Below are 21,591 nucleotides of genomic sequence, written 5' to 3' on the forward strand. Positions count from 1 at the left end.
TGCAGTCCTGACGGCATTGAAAAGAAGTGGTGGGGGGTTTATTTAAGAATAAGAACTCCTTTATTGATCCAAAAAGAGAAATTCAATTGTTGGGCAGCTCAACTCTTTAATGTAAAATAAAAATCATTTTAGAAGTCCTTCATGCATATTTCTTTTCATTGGATGAGCTTGAAAAATAAAAGAATGAATGTTAAATACTAATAAAATAAATTATTCTCACTGTGGCCAGAATTTACACAAAAACAAGGCAGTCTACTCTTGTTCAAACTCAGATTGAAATGTGGCACAATAGAACAACCACACAAAAGTAAAAATAAAATAACTAGATTTAATTTTTTTATGTTTCATGAACAAAAAAGTCTTATTCAAATTCAATCTGAAAAGTGACAAATGACAAAGAAAACAACAAATCTTTCTTTTCTTTTATTAGTGAACATCAGGGCTGGTTGTGTCCAGTCACATTAGGGTGGGCTGTTTAAATAACAGGTGGGAAACTTGGTTGGTATGTACAGATGATAGCTAAGCTGAATAGTGTCCTGAAGGCTGACAATTTGACCTGCAGTCCTGACGGCATTGAAAAGAAGTGGTGGGGGGTTTATTTAAGAATAAGAACTCCTTTATTGATCCAAAAAGAGAAATTCAATTGTTGGGCAGCTCAACTCTTTAATGTAAAATAAAAATCATTTTAGAAGTCCTTCATGCATATTTCTTTTCATTGGATGAGCTTGAAAAATAAAAGAATGAATGTTAAATACTAATAAAATAAATTATTCTCACTGTGGCCAGAATTTACACAAAAACAAGGCAGTCTACTCTTGTTCAAACTCAGATTGAAATGTGGCACAATAGAACAACCACACAAAAGTAAAAATAAAATAACTAGATTTAATTTTTTTATGTTTCATAAACAAAAAAGTCTTATTCAAATTCAATCTGAAAAGTGACAAATGACAAAGAAAACAACAAATCTTTCTTTTTCCACCTAAAACCCTGAACTTTAGACTCAAATGTCAGTAGAACTATATACATGTAAGCCAACAGGACAAAAGTATTAGAATAATTAATATAATGTAGTGATAGAGATCGTTTGCCCATCACTCAGTTTTTGTTCCTTCATTGGGCAGCGAGTGACAGACTGTGTGTGTTTTACTGGTGTTGCTTTAGTCTGTGTGCGGGGGGGGGGCTGCACCAGACCGGCTGCTCTGCAGGAGCCCAGAGACGGTGCTCAGCCCAAGAGCACGTCAAAAAGTCACAGATGCAGTGGAATTCTGATAGAGAGAATCGTGGTATTAAACAGAAACCCCAACAGGGGCAGCAGAAAATGAGGGGGGTCGTTTATTTCCCCGCAGCTCAGAAACAGACAACAGACAGTGAGCTGCTGTATGAGCGAATGAAGCGCTTAGATGACAACCAATCACTGACAGAATAGGGCGGGCTGTAGGCTGCCCACCCAATCACAAATAAGACCCAATAGTAGGGTAGTCTGTTATATTTTTCTATTGAATAAACGTTTTCCCTTAACTTTTGTTTGAGTGGGCAAGACGAACTTTTGGGTGGGCTGAGCCCTGAGTCCTGTTTGAGCCTTCAGTTTAAGAGCACAAAGAACTAGGGGTGTAAGAAAATATTGGTTCCACAATATATCGTGATATTTCATTTGACAATATAACATCGATATTAAAAAGTACTGTATCAATATTTTTAGGTACTGATTCAAATGCAGGCAGAGGTTCATTTTTTGTTTTTTCTTTATATTTTTTTGGGAATCCTGCAAGCTCTTTTGTTTATATATTCACATGGGTATTTTTCTCTGTTGTTTGTAAACTAAAAAAAGTAATTCATTAAATTAATATTAAAACTGTATTTATCCAAATCCTGCATTTTGAGTTTTTACAGAGGAAACGTTTAGTGATACAGCATTAGATCCTATTCTGATCTAATACAATTTTGTTTATTATTAGCGCATATTTCTGGTTTTCCAAGAAATAAACATTTAAAAAAAGAAACAAAACAATCCCAAAAATATTGCCTTGTTAACAGTATCATGATATATTGTGATATATCGTATCATGATCTTAGTATTGAGATTTGTATCGTATCGCCAGATCCTTGCCAATACACACCCCTACAGAGAACACATAACAGGTTGGAATACATAACGCCGAGATTTGTCTAATGGTTTTCATGTGCTGACAACCATCGTGCTGCCTAATCAGCCACAAGGACATAAAATACAGTTTTACAAGACGTGGGCGATCATGGACAAGTCGACCAACTCTCTACTGACAGTGAACTGCTCTTGCATGGCTGGGTCAGTGTTGTTTAATGGACATTAAAACAATGTCAGTCGCTGCTGATTCAGTCCGTTTAATGACGGTATTCGGTAAAAGTGAAGGTTGCTTTTTTTAGTATTTCTATTCTAACAACCTACAGCACAACAAGACATTTTCCTCTCCTTTCTTTCTATTCTCTCTGATCTCTGTTTACCCCTGTTGATATACAGTGTTTTTCTGCCACCAGATTGTGTGCACAACTGCGATGACAGACCGTGATGTCAACTATGAACTGGTCTGTTAAAAGGACTTAAATGTTATCGTTTGAAACATGTCTCATAAGTGCTATAAATGTTTCCAGATGCTTCTGTTAAACTAATATGAGAAAAAAAATAGATTCACACTGCGACCACCTACAGAAGAGACGAGGGTTGTGTATCATTGAAAAAAATCCCCTTGGCTTTGATTCATGATATTATTTCAATTTAATTATATAAATTAAATTTAACACTACAGTAAGAATCCTTTCTAAATTCTAAATCTATAAACCACCATAGATTTAAAGTTGTCTTTTTCAGCCCTAGTTCAATCTGTCTGTTAACATATCATTGATAAATAAAAATGAATAAAACGTGTGTGTGTTTATCAACTAAACGACATACACAGCTCTAATGCCTCATGTCCTCACTATTCCACTCATTCATTTTATGTAGAATTCCAGTGTAAATACAGATCATACAGAGGATGCTGCATTATATTTGTGAAACGTTATGTTACTACTCCAGTTCATTTATTCAGTTTATAGTTATTTTTGCGCATTTGACTCATTTAGTCTATTTTAACTTGCGTGAGGAGTTTTTGTAAAGTATTTTGCAGCTGCCGAGGAGAACGGAACAAGAGTAATACTGGTTTTACACGGATACTTTACCAAAGCTCTGGCATAAAATGTGATGGTTGCCATTTTTAATCCTATTATACAGTAAGAAGTGTGAAAAATATACTCAGTTCATTCTGAAAGTGAGGTTGGATAAATTAGACTGAAATGCAAAGATAGCGACATGGAAATAACTTGAACGAAGTTAGATGAGACAACCTGATATTGGCCGTCATTAATTCATTGGCTGTTACTCCTTAGATACTGAATGTGGGACTGAACAGTAGTCACTTTTCCATTGGATATATGCGCAAAACTTTACGATATTTACTAAATATAAAAAAAAAAAAAAACAGAAGCGTGTAATGTAAGTTTTTCCATTGAACCACAAATATGATGATTTGTTCATTTCTTATTGTGAGATGTCACGAGAAGTCATTCCATAAACATGGCGACAAACTTAAATATGTGTTGTTTTGAATCTAGAATGTTCGTTACCCCTCTATCACATACTGAATTAAAAAATGATTCGGTTTCCTCGTGTGTCCACACCTACCGCGCCATGTTTGTTTTAAAACTCTTTCTATGCTTGCTGTAACATCCATCAACATCTGTTTGTTTTTGTTTTTTTTTGTTCACGTGACTCTAGTTGCGCTAAAAAGTCTTTCCATTGCAGTTTTGCGCGATATACCAATTTCACTACACCCGAAAAACCACCTCTTGTAAGAGCAAAAACTTTTCAGCGAAAAACCAGTTGTCGTTTTCCATTAGGCAAATTTCTATCCGCAAGTTATATTCACGCAATTTGAAGGTCAGTGGAAAAGTGACTAGTGAGTGTTGTACGTCTTTGTCTTACTAGTGTGTAGCCCAAATGTAAATGTTCCTTTTTCTCTGATATCCTCTGTAAAACGTACACACCAGCAGCATCATTGTAACGCATTTTAAAGATCTCTGAAAATTCCAAAACCTCAACACCAGAGGAATAACACCACTCTGATGAAACTACGATATCTATGGTCCACCATTAAATCCATAACTTGCTTCAAGCTCTACAGTGTTGACACAGATGCACATTTAAGGTGGACAGAATTCCACCCTTCACCTCATGCAGTGACTAACAGACAAGAAAATGTTCCACCTTATTAAAAGCTGCAGCTGTTTTTGAGATTGCCAGTGAATTAAATCTGCAGATAAACATTTCAAATCCACTCAGCTGAGCTTGAAATTCAATTGTGCGGGATGTTTCAGGTTCCGAATGCAGCTACCAGTTACTTTCTTTGGCCATGTTTCCATAAGACGGCGACTGAAGTCAACGTTTAAAAAATTGCAAAAACAAAAATTCGGACTGTATGAGTTTCCATAAACATTTCTGTTCTAAACTTTGCTTCATTGTGTTGTCAGCAGGTGGCGATGTAGGCAAGGTTACACAGGGCTCTAATAGTACAGAAGAGTAGGTCAAAATTGTTCAAAATGTGAATAAAGCGTGAAAATTGGCATGCAGATACATTTTCTTGCAGTGACGTGCAGTCAGACGAGGCAGGGGAGGCAGAGCCTCCCTTGTCATTCTTGAAAAGAAAAAAATACTTAACCATAAAATATAATAAATGTTGATAGTTTTCAGTTGGTATGTCCTATAAACTCATTTTCCGTTTGAATCCAATATTATTATTATTATTATTTATTTTTTTTTGTTAATTAGAATAGCAGAATTTCCGCATGCTCCGTTCAAATACAGGGAGGAGGCAGCCCTGTGCTGTGCCTCCCACAGAACTGTCTCCTCCCCTCATGAACTCTGCTGAAAATATTGTGTCGCTGTCCCTCTGTATATCGCAGTTCAAATGCTTTCAAACACTCTGATTATATGCTCTATCCTTCCATAATCTGCATAACATATGGAATGTATTTCTGTAATGTGTTTAGGCTCGCAGATTAATCAGAAAACCACAGTGAAAAAGTCACTAGGGGAGGCAAACAGTACCCCTGCCTTATGATAGATGGCGCCAGTGAGTCCACACATTCATGCGCTTATAATCTTCTTCGTTCTTTTTTACACACTTCAATTCACCTCATCAAAAATTACATTTCATGTACAAATAAAGGTAAGACCATAAACTTTTTTTATTTTTAGTTTGAAATGGCTCTTTTTGAAGGTTTCCTGTTGAGTTCCTGCCAGTCCACCTATGCTGACTTGATGCAGAGTCCATATACCCAGGCCATTCCTTCTGCTCACTCTCTCTATTCCAGTTTCTCAGGCAGTGGCGATTTCTCATAGACTGCAAGGGAAGCCCGGCTTCCCCTAAAATTACGAAAATTAAATGGTTAAATATGTACGGTTGTGTTGACATTTCATTGACTACAAATGTGTTAGAACACGTTCATCTCAAAGACGAGTTCGTTCAGAATCAGCTTTATCACAAATCAATGGACGCAATGTTGTTCACTTCTCATACATTCCCGTTGTGCTGTTTTTTCATTCGATCTCTGCTCAGTGCATTTGTCCGTAGACTCTGGGCGTCTCTGGGCTTCAATGGGACTGAGTGGAACAGTTTTTTTCATGGCCTCAAAACTGGACGGTAATTGGATAAATGCCACAATGTTGTCCCGCCCCCGGACGCCGGACGTCTCTGGGGGTGAATGGAGTTGTGGGCGGAGCTCAGCCGGGCTGGACGCCAGAATCCCACGTGCTGATTGGAGGATCAGTTGAAAGGCTGAATCCCGTTTGATTGACAGCTAGTTTCAGATCTACTCCTTCACTGACACAGTTCAGTTTAATACCGTCGCACATTCTGCTGTGAAATCAAGAGAGAAACCACTACGAAATTACTCGTTCATTTCTTGCACTGTAAATAAAACACTCATTGTACTTCCTTGTTTCAATTTGACATAATTTATGCATTTTCTTGTTTCGGTTACATAATTTAATCATTTCTTGTTCGAGTTTAATATCGTTTTGTAGATAGTTAAATCAATCAAACTGTCGGCTAGGTCAGAGTGAAAGGAGCATCTGTTGTTTAAAAAGGCTGAAGTCTTACACCCACAACACAATGGGCCAAGGCAATCTAAGCAGAGAGGACACTGGTCCAGTCCCTGGAAAAGACGCCTACTTGGTACGATAAGGTCACTGAGCATTTTCTTAAAAAGGAACGGAGGGCCGAATGTATGTTTAAATAACTTGACAATTTTTTTTTTTTTTTTATGTAAGCTGACAATGAGCTTCCCCTGTCTGAAAGACGAGCAGCCGCCACTGTTCTCAGGCCACCATATATTTGTAGATCTGGCTCTGAAAGAGTCAGTGCCTCCCCAGCCATGAACCCCACTGCACGTCACTGTTTTCTTGGTAGCAGCCATTTTGAGTTTCAAGACTGTCGCCACTGAAATGTGAAATTATAAGTGTCTCAGCTCCCAGAAATGTTCATGCTTTATTCACATTTTGATTCCTTAAAATTCTCACTTAACCCATAAAGACCCAGTGCAACTTTTGTGGCAGTTCACAAATGAATTTTTCCTCTATAGTTACCCTTTCTTAAGTGATTTATCACCATTTATTGTAACATTATCCTCTTTATTTTGTGTATATTCAGTAAAAAGCAGATGTTTTTCTATACTTCATTCACTGATCATGTAAATAAACTCAACGTAAATTCAAAGGTTATTATATCAGAAACCGAGAAAACTGAAGAAAAAGTGTCAAATGTCATTAACTGAACATAAACCCAGTGTGTCCATCCACTGTCATTGATCCAACTCCATGGGTTTTACTGGTGAATCAATGTTGTAGAAGATGACGGTGTTTCCACGTTCACTACGGAGCCTCTGAACGTCCATATGGGTCATATCTGATGACCATGAAAAGATGAATAACTGTGTTTTATACCAATTATTTACATGGATAGATAGGATTAGTGGATCAACAGGTATTAAATATTATGGATGAGTAGATGGTTTAAGCTGAGGGTGGACATCTGGGTCTTTATGGGTTAATCAACTATACTATAATCAACAACTGGTGCCAGGCACAACAAACCCCTCCCCTCACATGCATTATACCTTATTTTGGCATCAATCCAGCTGTTGTCAGCATATATATGCATGTGCTGATTTCAACATTTGAACCAAAAAGTGTTAAAATTGAGATTACTTAAAGAAAGATTTTGTGTTGTTTCAGTTATATATGATATATGCCTTAGCTTTATGTCAGAGTGATGTACTGTATGTCAATTGACTCTATATATGTGCCAAGTTTGAAGGGAATTGAAACAAAATTGATGTTTTTATAGACATTTGAAAATTCACCCATTGTAAGTAAATGGAAAAACAAAGATTTTAAATATTCTTTAAAAATGTGAACTTTGACCTACTGTTCCCAAAATGTAACCACATCTATTCTGGGTCACTGGCAATCTATAAACCCAATTTGGTGTGAATTCAACCAATAGTTTTGCTGCTAAAGTGTTAACAAACAAATAAAGAATCAAAGGTCAACATGTTATGACTTCATTTGCTTTTTCAGCTATAACTACGTAATTGATGTTATATTACCAATCATGGCAGAAAATCAACCTCATTCTCAACCAAGTTGTTTTGCTGCAATGAATGTGCCAGACACCCTGCATACTGACCTCCTCTAAGTAATCCACAAGATGCTTGTCTTCCTGTGTTTAGATATTAAATGCAGTCGACAGAACAGTAAGAGCTACCGCTTAAAATGTGGTGATTTTTCTTTTATTTTTGTCATTCATGTAAACATCAATCAGAACAGATTCTCATAAATCAGTACAACTCTCAGGCTACAATAAACATGTATTTCTACTTGAAATACTTTCATCAGTGTGAAAAAAAATAGTTTGACCCAATACCACTGTAGTAAATAAAAACATGTGGTGCCAGGCACAACAAACCCCGCCCCTCACATGTATTGTAGCTTATTTTGGCATCGATCCAGCGGATGTCATCATGTCTATGTGTGTGCCGATGTTAGCATAGACAAATTTTGGACATTATAAGTAAATGGGAAAAAAAAAAAAACATTAAAAAAAATTCTTTAAAAATGTGAACTTTGACCTACTTTTCCCAAAATGTAACCACATCTATTCTGGGTCACTGGTGATCTATAAACCCAAGTTGGTATGAATTGAACCAATAGTTTTGCTGCTAAAGTGTTAACAAGCAAATAAAGAAACAACCAAACCAAAAACAATACCCCTTGCCTCCCTTTCGGGGGGGGGGGGGGGGGGGTAATAATAAAATAATAGAGGGTGTGAAGGTTCTAATGTCCTGTCAGTGACTGAACTGTGCAAATGCATATGATTAATTCCATCCATGGATTTTCCGTCACTTGCCTGTCAAAACATTTTCATTTTTCCTCTTTTTCCTTTTTTTTTTCTCCATCCATGCAGTTCTGCACTCATCACACTTTGACTGTCCACTAAGGCTTCATCTCAGCAGAATGACAACCAGCCCTCAGTGTGAGTTAGTGGCGCTCTCCACTGAATCAAACATGGCGTCTTTTAAACACCATTACTGAAGGATTCATTTGCTTTGAGGAGGGAAAATTAAAATAAGGTCATGTGAGCATGTCCCCTGGTGACCGGCCTGTCCCTCCTGATCCTCCTCTGCTAGATGTCCTCCTCTCATTGGGAGGCGGTCCTTACCCAGTAGACGGCGGCCGGAGACAGGAAAAATAAAGCAGGACCTTTAACTCGACCTTTCACTAACTCACGCCTGTAACCTTTCCAATGCCCTTTGGCGTGCAGCAAGTGTTGATGACAAAGACTCAGCCAGGGAGGAGTCAAGACTTTGGTGTGTGTGTGTGTGTGTGTGTGTGTGTGTGTGTGTGTGTGTGTGTGTGTGTGTGTACAGGTATGTTTGGGTTGAGCCTCTGTTCACACACTCACTCCGTCTCCTCCCCTTTCCACTCTGATTAGATTAATTAGCTGCAAATTACCTGTTTCAAAAACATCAGGGCAAATTAATTTGGCTGTGAAAACAAATGAAAGTCCCACTGGCAGACAATGCATTGTGAAAGAAAAAAAATAATAAACGTACAGTGTGTCTGGGTGAAGGTATTCATTTACCAGCACATCATAATTATATTTGCTCCCCATTTGAATCCTGATAATGACACCTATTAACTTGTGCTGTTTCACTTTTTTTTTTTTTTTACTTAATAAGACTCCCTTGTGTCTGTCTATAAATAAAAGTATGGAAGCCCAGCCTGACCAAACCAGTCTAATAAATAAAAACATTTCTGACCAAAGTTTTTCAGAATTTCTTTATGTTGTCTTCTGTTATTCACAACTATTCTACACGATATCCAAGCAAATTTCATCTTCCGTACTGCCGAACTTCTGTCTGTCAGTATTCTCTGAAATATCCTGGACCAAATCTGTGGAATAATGTAAGACCTGAACTTCAATCAACATCTAGTTTTATCATTGTTTGAAAAGCATCTGAAAAGGACTGTAATTCATGAAAAAATGAAAGGCTGTATATCATTTGACTTGTATTTGATGATTTGTAATGTGGATTACATTTTTATTGTTTTTACTTTAGTTTATTATTCCAGTTATATTGTATTTTTAATTTTTTTTGTGTATTGTTCATTTCGGGGGGAGGTATTCATATAAGCGTTTTTTTTGGCTTCTAACCTTTCCTGCACAATCTTGTTACTTGTTTGAATGTTGTTTTTCTTTTGTTGTTTTTATTATGTGCAAATAAATAAATCATAATCAAATAATGTTCTTTTTTTTTCATTTTACAACAAAAAATGTTTACCACATACCTGTGTTGGTGTTTTGTTTTTCAGCACAACTGCAACTATATGATCTGATAACTTATTTTTCACTTTAACCTACAGAAACCTACACAAAAATCATCACATTTGAATTGAAAAAAAAAAAAATTAAGTTTAATGAGCTTGAACAAATAAACATATATTGTAAATATGATCATATGAATGTAAAATTGAATAGTTTTGCACCATCAGATTCAAGTGAACATGTGTCTGGTTTTACAGGGTCTATAAACGTCAAACAAAACCTGGAGGAGTGTTTCAAATTTGTACTTTTGAGTGAACTTGATCAAATTCTTTTGTCACATTGTTTTTGAAAATGTTTGGTTTAAAAAATATCTTGTCTATGTGACAACACAAAACCAGCAACAACAACCTGGTACAAAGACTGACTGTTGGATATCATGGGTAATACTGGACGTAGCAGAAGCAGGTAGAAAGTTATTATGGGATGGTATTATCTTGATCCACAATTCAAAGTAAACTGTGACACTTCTGACCTTTAGAGCAGCTCCAGACAACACAAACTACAGAAAACAGAGGAGATTTGTGATTTTACTGTTTCTGTCTTAAAACAGAGCTAAGCTAACACAGCTAAGATAACTGAGCTAAGCTAACACAGCTATAATGTAAACTATCAACTGACGCAGCCATCACCAAACTAAATAATACACGAAAAACATAAGAGCCTGTGCAATAATCTGGGACTATTTTATGCATTAATGTCTTATTTTATGATCACTACATATTTTTAGGCACTACCTGCTTGTTTTGCATGCATGTGTGTAGTGTTGGGGGTGGAGTATGAATGGAATAATTTATTCTTTGTGTTTATTGTTCTTATACTTTTTTATAGGTCCCATTTTTTACTTTGTGCTTTAAAATTTCGCTGTATTTATTTGCAATGACCATAAAAGGAATCGAATCGAATCTAAACTAATTACACAAAGCAATAATAGACATGAGCAAAATGCTTGTTGTTTTTTTTCCTGTCCACATGGACACACACCAACCAGAGTTTTTAAATATCTTCACACAGTGATCATGTAGACAAGAGACCCATACGTAGATGAAAATATCTGTTCACATCATTAGTGTGATGGTACAAAGCATATCTGTGTAATTTATCCTAGTATGTGAATGGGCCAGGAGGATTTTTATTCAGTACTTCAAACAGTATCTGACTGACCCCCACTAGGGGTCTCTGTATCACAACAGTAACAAAAAATGGATTAGATCAGATTAGATTACATTAGATTAGATCAGGTTATATTATGTTATATTAGATTAGATTAGATTAGATTAGATTTTATTGATCCCACAACGGGGACATTCAACGGTCAAGGTAACAACAGAATAAAGTGCAAGAAAAAGTGTACATGCATAAAGATAGTGCAAAAAACAATATAAAACAATAATAAGAATAGTAATAAGAACTATACTGACTATATACATATGTACAAGTAGTAGCCAAGATGCCTAAGAACGAGTAAGAGTGACTTTATGTTTCTGTGTCTAATGTTTTGTCCACTGTCTTGCCCCTTTAGGAGACACAAGGCCAATCTGGTCCCATATATTTCAATAGAAAAAGTGAATATGATTAAAAGATTTCAACTGATTCTTTTGTCCCAAAGTTACCCAAGTAAATATTGAACCCATTTTCCACAAACAACATTAATTCTAACATTTCTGACATTAAAATGACATTTTTTTTTAACTTTGTTTGGGGCTTTGTTTCTCTGGCTCAGTAACAAACTATTGCAAGATCTTGCAACACGAAGAGAAGACTTCCAGCTGCAGGTTTGATCAGTCCATAACACCTTCTTCCAGTCTTCAGTAGTCCACTGCTGGTGTTTCATGGCCCAGGTAAGCCTCTGTTTTTTATTCTGAAGTCTCAGCATTGGCTTTCTTGCTGCAACTCGACCCATCAAACCTGCAACTGTTCAGTCTTCTGTTCACAGCTGAAACTCAGACTTGTTTTCTACGACCACTATCTTCACTGTGCTTGAAGCTGTTGTCCTGTGAGTCTCCTCTCACTCCAGCTGTTGACTGTCATAAACTTGTCTTCTGATTCTGTTGTGTCTTTGGCTCTGCCACACCTCTTCCTGTCAGCATTTCCTCCAGTTTCTGAGTGCCTTTGGATGGTGAAGGAAACTGGACTTACTGACACCTGGACTTTCTTGGACATTTCTCTGTAGGACAGACCTACATTTTTGAGTGTTCTGATGGTCTGTCTCTCTTCTATCGTTAATTGCCTTTTCCTCTTTTCCATTTTTATAGTAACACACTACTTTCTGCAGTACAATACTGTTCAAATAATGCTCACAACGGTATGGTAACGGTAATGGTATCAACCTCCATTGCTGCAGAACTGCTTTAAGTTGCCATTTCTTGTCTGCCTTTTTGTATAATTCTGAAATGTACATTATTTTGAAATGTATTTATTTTTCAGTTTTGTTTAACCTTACCTTTTTTTTTTTTTTTTTGTTTTTTACCTCTGGCAGTTCACCACTTACCTTTGTACCATTTCAAGCTGTTCATTGAACTTGAACTGCTTGAATTTCAATACAAAACAGCAAAAATTGGGGTGTTGTAAAACTCCACATATATATATATATATATATATATATATATATATATATATATATATATATATATATATATATATATATATATATATATATATATACTGTATATACAGTATGTGATAAAAAACCTAAAACTGTGTTCTGGCCCACCTGGGTGGGATCCTTCAGGATGGAGTCCTGAAAGCCTGAGGGTTCTGTTCAGGATCTTAGCTGTTAATAGGACTGCGCTCTTTTGGACAGAGATTTCTGATGTTCCTGGTATCTGCTGGTTCCATCCACTCAGCTTGGGGGTTACTGCCCCTATTTACATTAGTGATGTCCTGATCTGGATACTTTTGCTTCCAATCCGATCTGATTTTTTTTTGGGATTAGTTTTGCCAATACCGATCCAATACTGATCCGATATGGACTTACTACAGTTCAATTTTGATTTAAATTTGGAGTCATTATTTAGAGGTTATTTTGCTATTACTTTACTTCAGATCACAATTGGGCTGAAAGTGGAACCTGAACTAAAACAAGTTTGACACCTTTGACTCTTAAGAACTTTAGTATAATTTTTGCACCTTCTAAATTCATACTGTGGGACAAATTAGAACCTTATGTTTTCCACTGTTGTAGCATGTCCATGCACAGGTCCATCCAGGTATTATATGGGGGTGCGTTCCGTGCCATGCATTAGTGATGTAAAGCGGGTTACTCACGGGTCGGATTGGGGTGGGTCAAAAGAATGTCAGTTTATTTGCGGGGCGGGTTGGGTGGGGTCAAATAATTCCACAAAAGCCCTGCAGGTTGAAAAAAAACCCAACTCGTGCATCACAACCGGATCCTAAAAGAGTACAATCACAAACTGAAAGTGAAACTTATAGACACTTTACAAAGTCCTCTAAGCCTCCCGCTGTTGTGCAGCTTTTCCCTACCTTGCCCCCCCCCCCCCCCCCCCACACACACACACACACACACTACTCCAGCTCTGTTTAATCCAGCTCTAGCTCATGTGCTTGTTAAGTCTGGTTTGTGTGAATATGCAGTCAAACTCTGATGCGGATCACAGAAGCTCACTCTGGTCCATCTGAAAACACAGGTCTTGGTCCACTTCAGGTGGACCAAATGCAGGAAGTGGACTACAGCCCAGGGCATTGTGGGTAAACATAACCTCCATGTTTTGTTTTCATGTAACAAACGTGGCCCTCATCTTACCAGTAGATGAGTCAGGTTTCTTGTTTTGCTTTCATTCTTGATTCATTCGTGATTGCGACAATTATTTTTATTACTGGTCAATCTGCTGATTATTTTCTCAATGACATTTACACAATTAACAGGGTTTTTTTTTTTTTTTTTTAAGTGAAAAAAACTATGGTTATCTCCTCTGGCCCAAAATAATGTCTTCAGCATTTTTTTTCTTATTCATTCATTAAAAGTCAGAACGATGTTTCATTTAAGACAATAAATGGACAGAAAATTGGGCTAAATGTCACATTTGACTGTAATAATCAATTTGGGAACACCTGCTGGTTATTTTTTCAATCAACTGAGCTCTAATTTGAACATACACATCCAATCCCCCGAAAGAGCTGCAGTCCTTGAACGCATCGCTGACTGTCTGCCCTGATAATAAGAACGCAGATGCACGTGTACATGGCATCCACGCCCACACACCTTTATCAGCGGTGAGGTTCTACCACCAAGGACGTTAAGGCACAGATGTTCGTGCAATTCACACACACTTGTACCCAATGGATGGTTGCCAAGGCAACTGTAGACCACTGACAAGGGGCTTATTGGTTTCATGAAGTGACTGTTGGCCGCCATGTCAAAGAGCAGCTCTGTGTGTGTGTGTGTGTGTGTGTGTGTGTGTCTTCATGCATTGCACTAATGAAAGGCATTCATCATCCTGGTCTCTCTATCTTTACCACTGATTTCTGAAGACCTCACACACACACACACACACACACACGCATGCTGCTAATCGCTCCCATCATGCCGCCTGCAGCGCTGAGTGTGTCTGTGTGTGTGGAGGAGGATATACTACATGGGGGGCAGGAGATAACATATTAAACATTCCTCTTGTCTCCAATACTCCAAAAACACCAGAGAAAACACTGCTCCGCTCAACTAATTCATGTGTGTGTGTGTGTGTGTGTGTGTGTGTGTGTGTGTGTGTGTGTGTGTGTGTGCTGAACAGCGGAGCTCAGGCTGCTGGAATAAAGAAATGCTAATCTGCTCATTGAGTATTCAACAAACCAAATGTTTGCCTTGGGAAAAAGCCTCGGCTTAAGGGACTAATTACTACAAGCGGTGGATGTAAACGTGGCTCTGTCGCTGGTTTCTGCTCACGCCGTCACTAAACAGACGTTATTCTTTGCTTATCTCTGGGTTTCTCTTTCATCTGCTTCTGTTTTATACTCTTTGTCTCCATTTACAGAAATCAAGCTTTTTAAATGCAATACTTCTTGCTCAGTAATTGTACTTCATATTTGGGATCCATGCGGATAAATTTGAATGTGATGAGGCGGATTCACGATTTTAACTGCATGTATTAACATCAAATATGAAGAAGTATGATTATAGAAATTATCAATGTAAATAATAAAAAAGAAACTCGTAGAAAGAAGCTGTTTTATTCATAATAACATCAGGGTAAACTGGTCATAATAACATTATGTCTCTGTTTAATTTTAACCCTTAAAGACCCAAACGGACTGAATCGACCTAAACCATCTACTGATAGATCTGTTTAATACCTGTTGATCCACTAATCCTATCAATACATGTCAATAATTGGTGTAAAATACAGTTTGTCATCTTTTCATGGTCATCAGATATGACCCATTTGGACGTTCAGAGGCTCCATTGTTACCGTGGAAACACTGTCATCTTCTACAACACTGATTCACCAGTAAAACCCATGGAGTTGGATAAATGACAGTAAATGGACACACTGGGTTTATGTTCAGATTCAGTTTAGTCTGAAAAAGTCAGCTTTTCTCTGTTTGACATAATCATCAACTTTAATCTGAGCTTTTATGAACATCTACATGATCAGTGAATTAAAAAAATAGGAAAATACATGATTTTCACTAATAAATGCAAAATACAGAGGATATTATAATACCGTGGTTCTCAAACTTCTTACAGTGGAGTACCCCCTGAAATATACTTTTTTATCCAAGTACCCCCAACTCTCACTTAAGTGTTTTTTATTGAAAAAAATTAGGCAAAATTTGTTCCTGTGCCAAAGGTGTCTGTTTATGTTTTCAAAATTTTTTAAACAAACAACATATATTTAACTGTAATATATAAAAAAATAACACATTTTAAAGTAAATTCTATGCAAAATATAAACTGAAAAGTGCCCTCTTTCATTGATAAGAAAATAAATAAAGTGGTCATTAATTAATAAATTAATAAATAAGTTCATTTTGAATAATATAAAATAGACAGGTTCTTCAAATGTTACCAAAGCTTAAACAAGATGACTGACAATAAAACTATTATATGAATGTATTTATTGTGTTTTATATTTCAGCATTAATTCTCATTATTTAGTTTGTATTCAGTACATGATGCCTTATTTAATATATTTTTCCCAAAAAAATTTTAAGTACCCCCTGGGCTTCCTCCAAGTACCCCTGGGGGTACTTGTACCCCACTTTGGGACCCCCTGTTATAATACATGGTGATAAATCACTTAAGAAAAGTTAAATAGAGAGAAAAAACAATTTGGGAACTGCCATAAAAGTAGTGCTGGGTCTTTATGGGTTAAGTAGAAGAGCAGATATCATATACTTTACTTTACAATACAAATATTTGACCTCAGCCATCAGCAGCTGTGTAACGAATGACAACAAATAATGAATTTGAAAAAATAAGAAAATTTCACTAGATGTCTGTAATATTAAATAACGCATATCATTACGGCTCAGCTTTGCAGGGTGTAATAATTCTAATGTTGACCTGAACATCAACAGCTCTTTCAGCAATAATAACAAAAAATAAGGACTTACCTTAACTGAGTCTCTGTCTGAGGAGCCAGAGGGAGAAAAGAAGAGAATAAAATTACTGATCAAGATATCTGAAGTCTTAGCAATAAGTAGAAATCAAGACATGACATCACAAAGACGACGACTCCAGACATCTAATAAAACACACATATACTGTAGATACAGAGAAAGGTGGTGGACTGTATTTGTGCTGATTCTCAGGAGTCTTGGAAACACCACCAAGTACATACTAACAGATCTGACCCAGAAATGAGGGACAAAGCATCAGCTGAAAACCACAAGAACAATAGGAAACTATGTAAAAAAAAAAAAAGAAAGAAAAAAGAAAAGAAAAAAAAGACACTGAGATAAATACAAATATGTAAAAGATATGAATGATAGAAAAGACAAAAACTGGAAAAAAGGAAACAAAAAGTGACAATGAAGTAAGATGAAAACAATGTACAACACACTACATGATGAAAATGCCATGAAAGATAAAAACAAAAAAGACAAATGACAGAAAAAGGAATGTGACAAAAAAGCATAAAAGAACATAATGATGAAAACAGATGTCACTATCCAGGACAAAGCTCTGAAACAGACAAATGACTTTTATTATTTTTATCAACTTTTATTCTGTGATCAACAGCGTTCTAAAGTATCTAAATATCTAAGTTTCTCCACCATCTCTGCACAACACTGTGATAAGGTTCTGTGTGAATACTGGCAAAACCTCAGCAGCTCTGGGTCTAAAAGCTCTGCCCTCATCTCAGTCTCAGACCACGAATAAAACACAAAGTGGACTCACATGCACTCACTGGGACGTTCTAGATGCATGATATGACAAAAATATGGATCACATTTTCCAATATTTACCAGTGTAGATATCTGAAGAGAAGAGGTTTATTTTGTAAATTTTGAAATATTAAAATGCACCATAACCTTTCCAGTTTGAAGTAAAGTTTGTGGCTAAACACATAGATTTGGGTGTGTGGTACATGTGTTTGAATGAACCATGACGTCTGCTGGCTTCAGAGTTTAGAAGGTACAATGCATTCATTCCTTTCTATGTGAGTCCAATTCTGACACAGACAGAAAAGACAGAACCAGCCTGTAAACGACACCAGTGGTTCTCAACTGGTCCGGCTTTAAGACCCTGTCAGACATGCGCAAATGGTCAGCTGATCGGTAGTGACAGGCAGCAGAACCAACCCATAAAGATGGAAGACACTAAACAGTACGTTGGCCCTCTGGATGGAAATATGAGGACAAAAAACCCCAAGATGGAACAGCTGTTTACAGTTGTTTTGTTTCAAGTTGTTTTGTTGAAACTGTTGAAGGTGTTTAATAAACATGTTAAGTGCATTTCGGCTAAAATTTGCTTAGAGGTCTTATTTATGTCTTAGTGCATAAGAAATCAATCTAAGTGAATCCCTAAAGGAACTTTGTGTTATTTATTCAGACAGGCCTACTCTATTCCATAATTTCACTTTTATCTACTGCCATTTTATGTACCTATGTGTTTTATATATGTATATATATATATAATTTTAATTGTGTTTTATTTATTTTTAACAACTTTGTGCGGTGATCTTGAGTGTCCTGAAAGGCGCCTATAAATAAAATGTATTATTATTATTTATTATTATTAAATGCAAGTTATGCAAATTTACAGGATTTCAGTTCTGTTGCAACATGTTGATGGTCATATGAACTATGTTTTCAGCTCAAAAATGTCCAGTTTCATCACAATTAATGCTATATTTTCATGTCACAAATGGCCAAGTTATATTTTAACTGAATTTACCTGATAAACAAATATTCTATTCTTTAGGATTCCCCAGTTTTTCTTACAAGATTATAAGCTACATGTCACATGTTTTATTTTTACAGGTTCAATATGGAGTATGGTGCTGATCCATCCTGCTTATGTTACGCCAATACATACATTAAGAATGTCACACGTCACTTTTTAAATCAACAGTTTTCTAATAATAACCATTTTTATAAGAAATAACAATTTTATATAGTTATTTACTCTTTAGTATGATGATAAACTATACAATAAATAATTCTGATCCTAGTTTCTGCACAGGGATCATTTGTGGAAACGGTGACATGGCTGCTGAGCATCAGTATGATGGGATCTGTAACAACCATGTCACATCCGTCCACTGCCACATTTTGTGTTTTTGTGTCAGCTGTTATTGTTTTAGATCCACAATACTAATATTTATGAATAAGAGGAGAATTAGTAATAGTAAGTCTATAAGTTTATTACTAATAAAGTACTGGTACTGACCAGATCATCATGGGTAATGTCACGTCCGTCCACCAGTTATTTATGCTCTTTCTATTGCTATTTTAAGAATTCTACTCAAATTTATTTTCTTCTATTCTGTGTTATTATTTTATATTCTATGCTACATTCTGTTCTATACTGAATTTATTAATTTCAAAGCCGCCGCCCCCCCCCCACCCCCACCCCCAATAGGTGTTAGGGTTATCATACCATATTAACCCTAACCCTATTATACCATATTCAAAATCCAATATTTCCAAAATATAGCGTCCACTGTCAAATAACATCAGTAGTCTGTGCACAAGTCTATTAGCATTATTTCAACACAGTTCTATGCATTTCTTACAACTTTTTTTTTTGACAAAAATGGCCACTCATTTGACCCCCTAAGTAAATTTTAGCCGATATATATTCCCTTCTTTCTTGAGTCTGCTTGCTCATGCAAAATGAAACACTATTAATATAGATTAAAAATGAATGATATTTAATTGTGATTAATCAAAATTAATCCACAATAATGTTGTTTTTTTAAAATAAGAATTAAAGGGGACATAAAGTACTAGTTTTTAACAAGTCCAGATTTTACAACTGTGCTTAAGTTCAATATCTCATATTGATTCTTGTCTCAGATTGTACATTATACCATATCTGTGCACATGATTTACAGTCCTGTTCCAAATGTTCCCAAATTTCAGTGCCTGTTGCTTTAAATGCATATAGGCTGCTGCTGTCCTTTCCTGTCAGTGCCATAGATACCATCATATAGACCAGGCGTCTCAAACTCATTTTCTTTCAGAGGCCACATTCAGCCAGATTTGATCTCAAGTGGGTTGGACCAATAAAATAATAGCATAATAACCTATAAAAAATGACAACTCCAAATATTTGTCTTTGTTTTAGCGCAAAAAAACCCCAAAACATTAAATTATGAAAATACTTACTTTTATAAACTATCCAAACTAAAAAAGATGTGAATAACCTGAAATAACAGAAATTTCTTAAGAAAAATAAGTGCAATTTTAACAATATTCTGCCTCAACTTATCATTTCTACATGTGCATTATGGATCAGACCTACAAAGATACTAAACACTTAGTAACAGGCACAAAGTTGTTAAACATGTGCTTAATTTTCTTTAGACATTTCAGATTGTTCAAGTTGTTCAGGTTATTCACATTTTATTGTTACAGGATAGTTTGTAAATGTAAATATTTTCATAATTTAATGTTATTTTTTGCACTAAAACAAAGACAAAAAATTGAAGTTTGTATTACTTATAGGCATAATGTAATATTATTATAGAAGAAAATGTGAAGCCATTATTTTTTGTAGGTTATTATGCTATTATTTTACTGTAGATCATATCGGTCTGTATGTGGAACCTGAGTTTGCCAGCCTTGACTGTGGAATTTTTGCAATTTCATCCCACGGGCCAGACTGAAACCTTTGGTGGGCCGCATTTGGCCCCCGGGCCACATGTTTGAGACCCCTGATATAGACATTCTGTGGATGCAAAGATTTTGGTGCTTCTGGTCTGTCCTGTTTGTCCTGTATTGATAATGGTATAGAAATTAAAAAAAAAAAAAAGGGTTCTTTCAGGCTCAGTTATCTGAGAATTAGCTGTGCAAGTTTCTTTCTGTCCAGTGATCATTTTGATCATTTAACATATTTCTAAAGACGCCAGACCTCTTTTATAATTGCATTAGAAATTCACACCTTGTTTGTCACAATATGCCCCCTGTAAAGGTTAACATGTGAAAACAGGCTCCAAAAATGCAAATAAAAGCAGCTGGAATTGTAAATGAAGTGAGCGGTATCGGCGCAAACCAGCAACCATATTGGCAAGAGTATTAATTAAAGAAAAAATAAAGCAAATATATAACGGTGTTTTTCTTGACATTCACACCGGACCTGAGCCAGAGATGAAAGTGCTTTGTTATTGATTGTGCTTCTGACGGTGGGATGTATTGGCTGAATTAGCAGCTGTTAGCTCTGCTGTAGCTAAAGGGCAAGGTTAACTGCTCTACTGCACAGGAAGAAATAAATAAAATAAAAAATACTCACAGCAGCAACAAAGTAATTAGGAGCTGGCACATACTGTTTCCATCACACACACACACACACACACACAGAGTCTCTGTGTACTGTAATTAAATGCTTGAGCTCAAAGTCAGCGGCGCTAAGATTTAGAGTGTGTATACAAGAGAAAAGGAGGCATCATGGTGGTTGTGTCTCGCTCTCTATTAGTCCAATTAAAATGGCATAATGACAAATTATTTTTTAATTGCTTTAACTGCTGTTCATTCAGAGCACTAACAATTAAGCATCTGTCAGCGCAAGTAGTTATAATTCATTACTTTAAGTGATTATTCAAAGCTTCCGAGAAAAAAAAAAAAAAAACTGTGATCATTAGCCAAACAAAAAATAAAGCACAACTGAGCATGCTTCAGTTATTTATTATTATCATTTATGTACAAATTAAGAGGATCACACATAACTTTGTCATATTTTTTTCACGTGACGTAAGTTGTTATTTCTGAACTTCTAATTAATAGCACTTCCATGGAAATCAAATTTAAACACACGCACTGGTAATGTCTTTTATCTTTCATGTGAGTGCATCATTTTTAGGTGTAACTCAATTTGAGCTGAAAATATTTAACTCAGTAGATATTTATAATAGATAAACATGATGGTAGTAACCAAACAAAACCAAAACAGGCACCGGTACTGATAAAGACTGTGTGAAAAAACATGAAAACATGAACACACAAGGCTGGG

General features: G+C 36.1%; 1 protein-coding gene across 2 annotated transcripts in view; it reads right to left on the bottom strand.

Annotated features, from left to right (window-relative positions):
* The window catches only part of LOC115425186 (transducin-like enhancer protein 4), a 106,148-nt gene that overhangs the window by 31,389 nt on the left and 53,168 nt on the right, over positions 1-21,591 (bottom strand). For both annotated transcript variants that reach the window (XM_030142568.1, XM_030142567.1), the window contains exon 8: positions 16,530-16,546. In XM_030142568.1, the coding sequence (XP_029998428.1) occupies positions 16,530-16,546 (17 nt within the window). The remainder of the gene's footprint in view (positions 1-16,529; positions 16,547-21,591) is intronic.

The sequence above is a fragment of the Sphaeramia orbicularis genome, chromosome 9, assembly GCF_902148855.1.
Source record: "Sphaeramia orbicularis chromosome 9, fSphaOr1.1, whole genome shotgun sequence".
Classification (NCBI taxonomy): Eukaryota; Metazoa; Chordata; class Actinopteri; order Kurtiformes; family Apogonidae; genus Sphaeramia; species Sphaeramia orbicularis.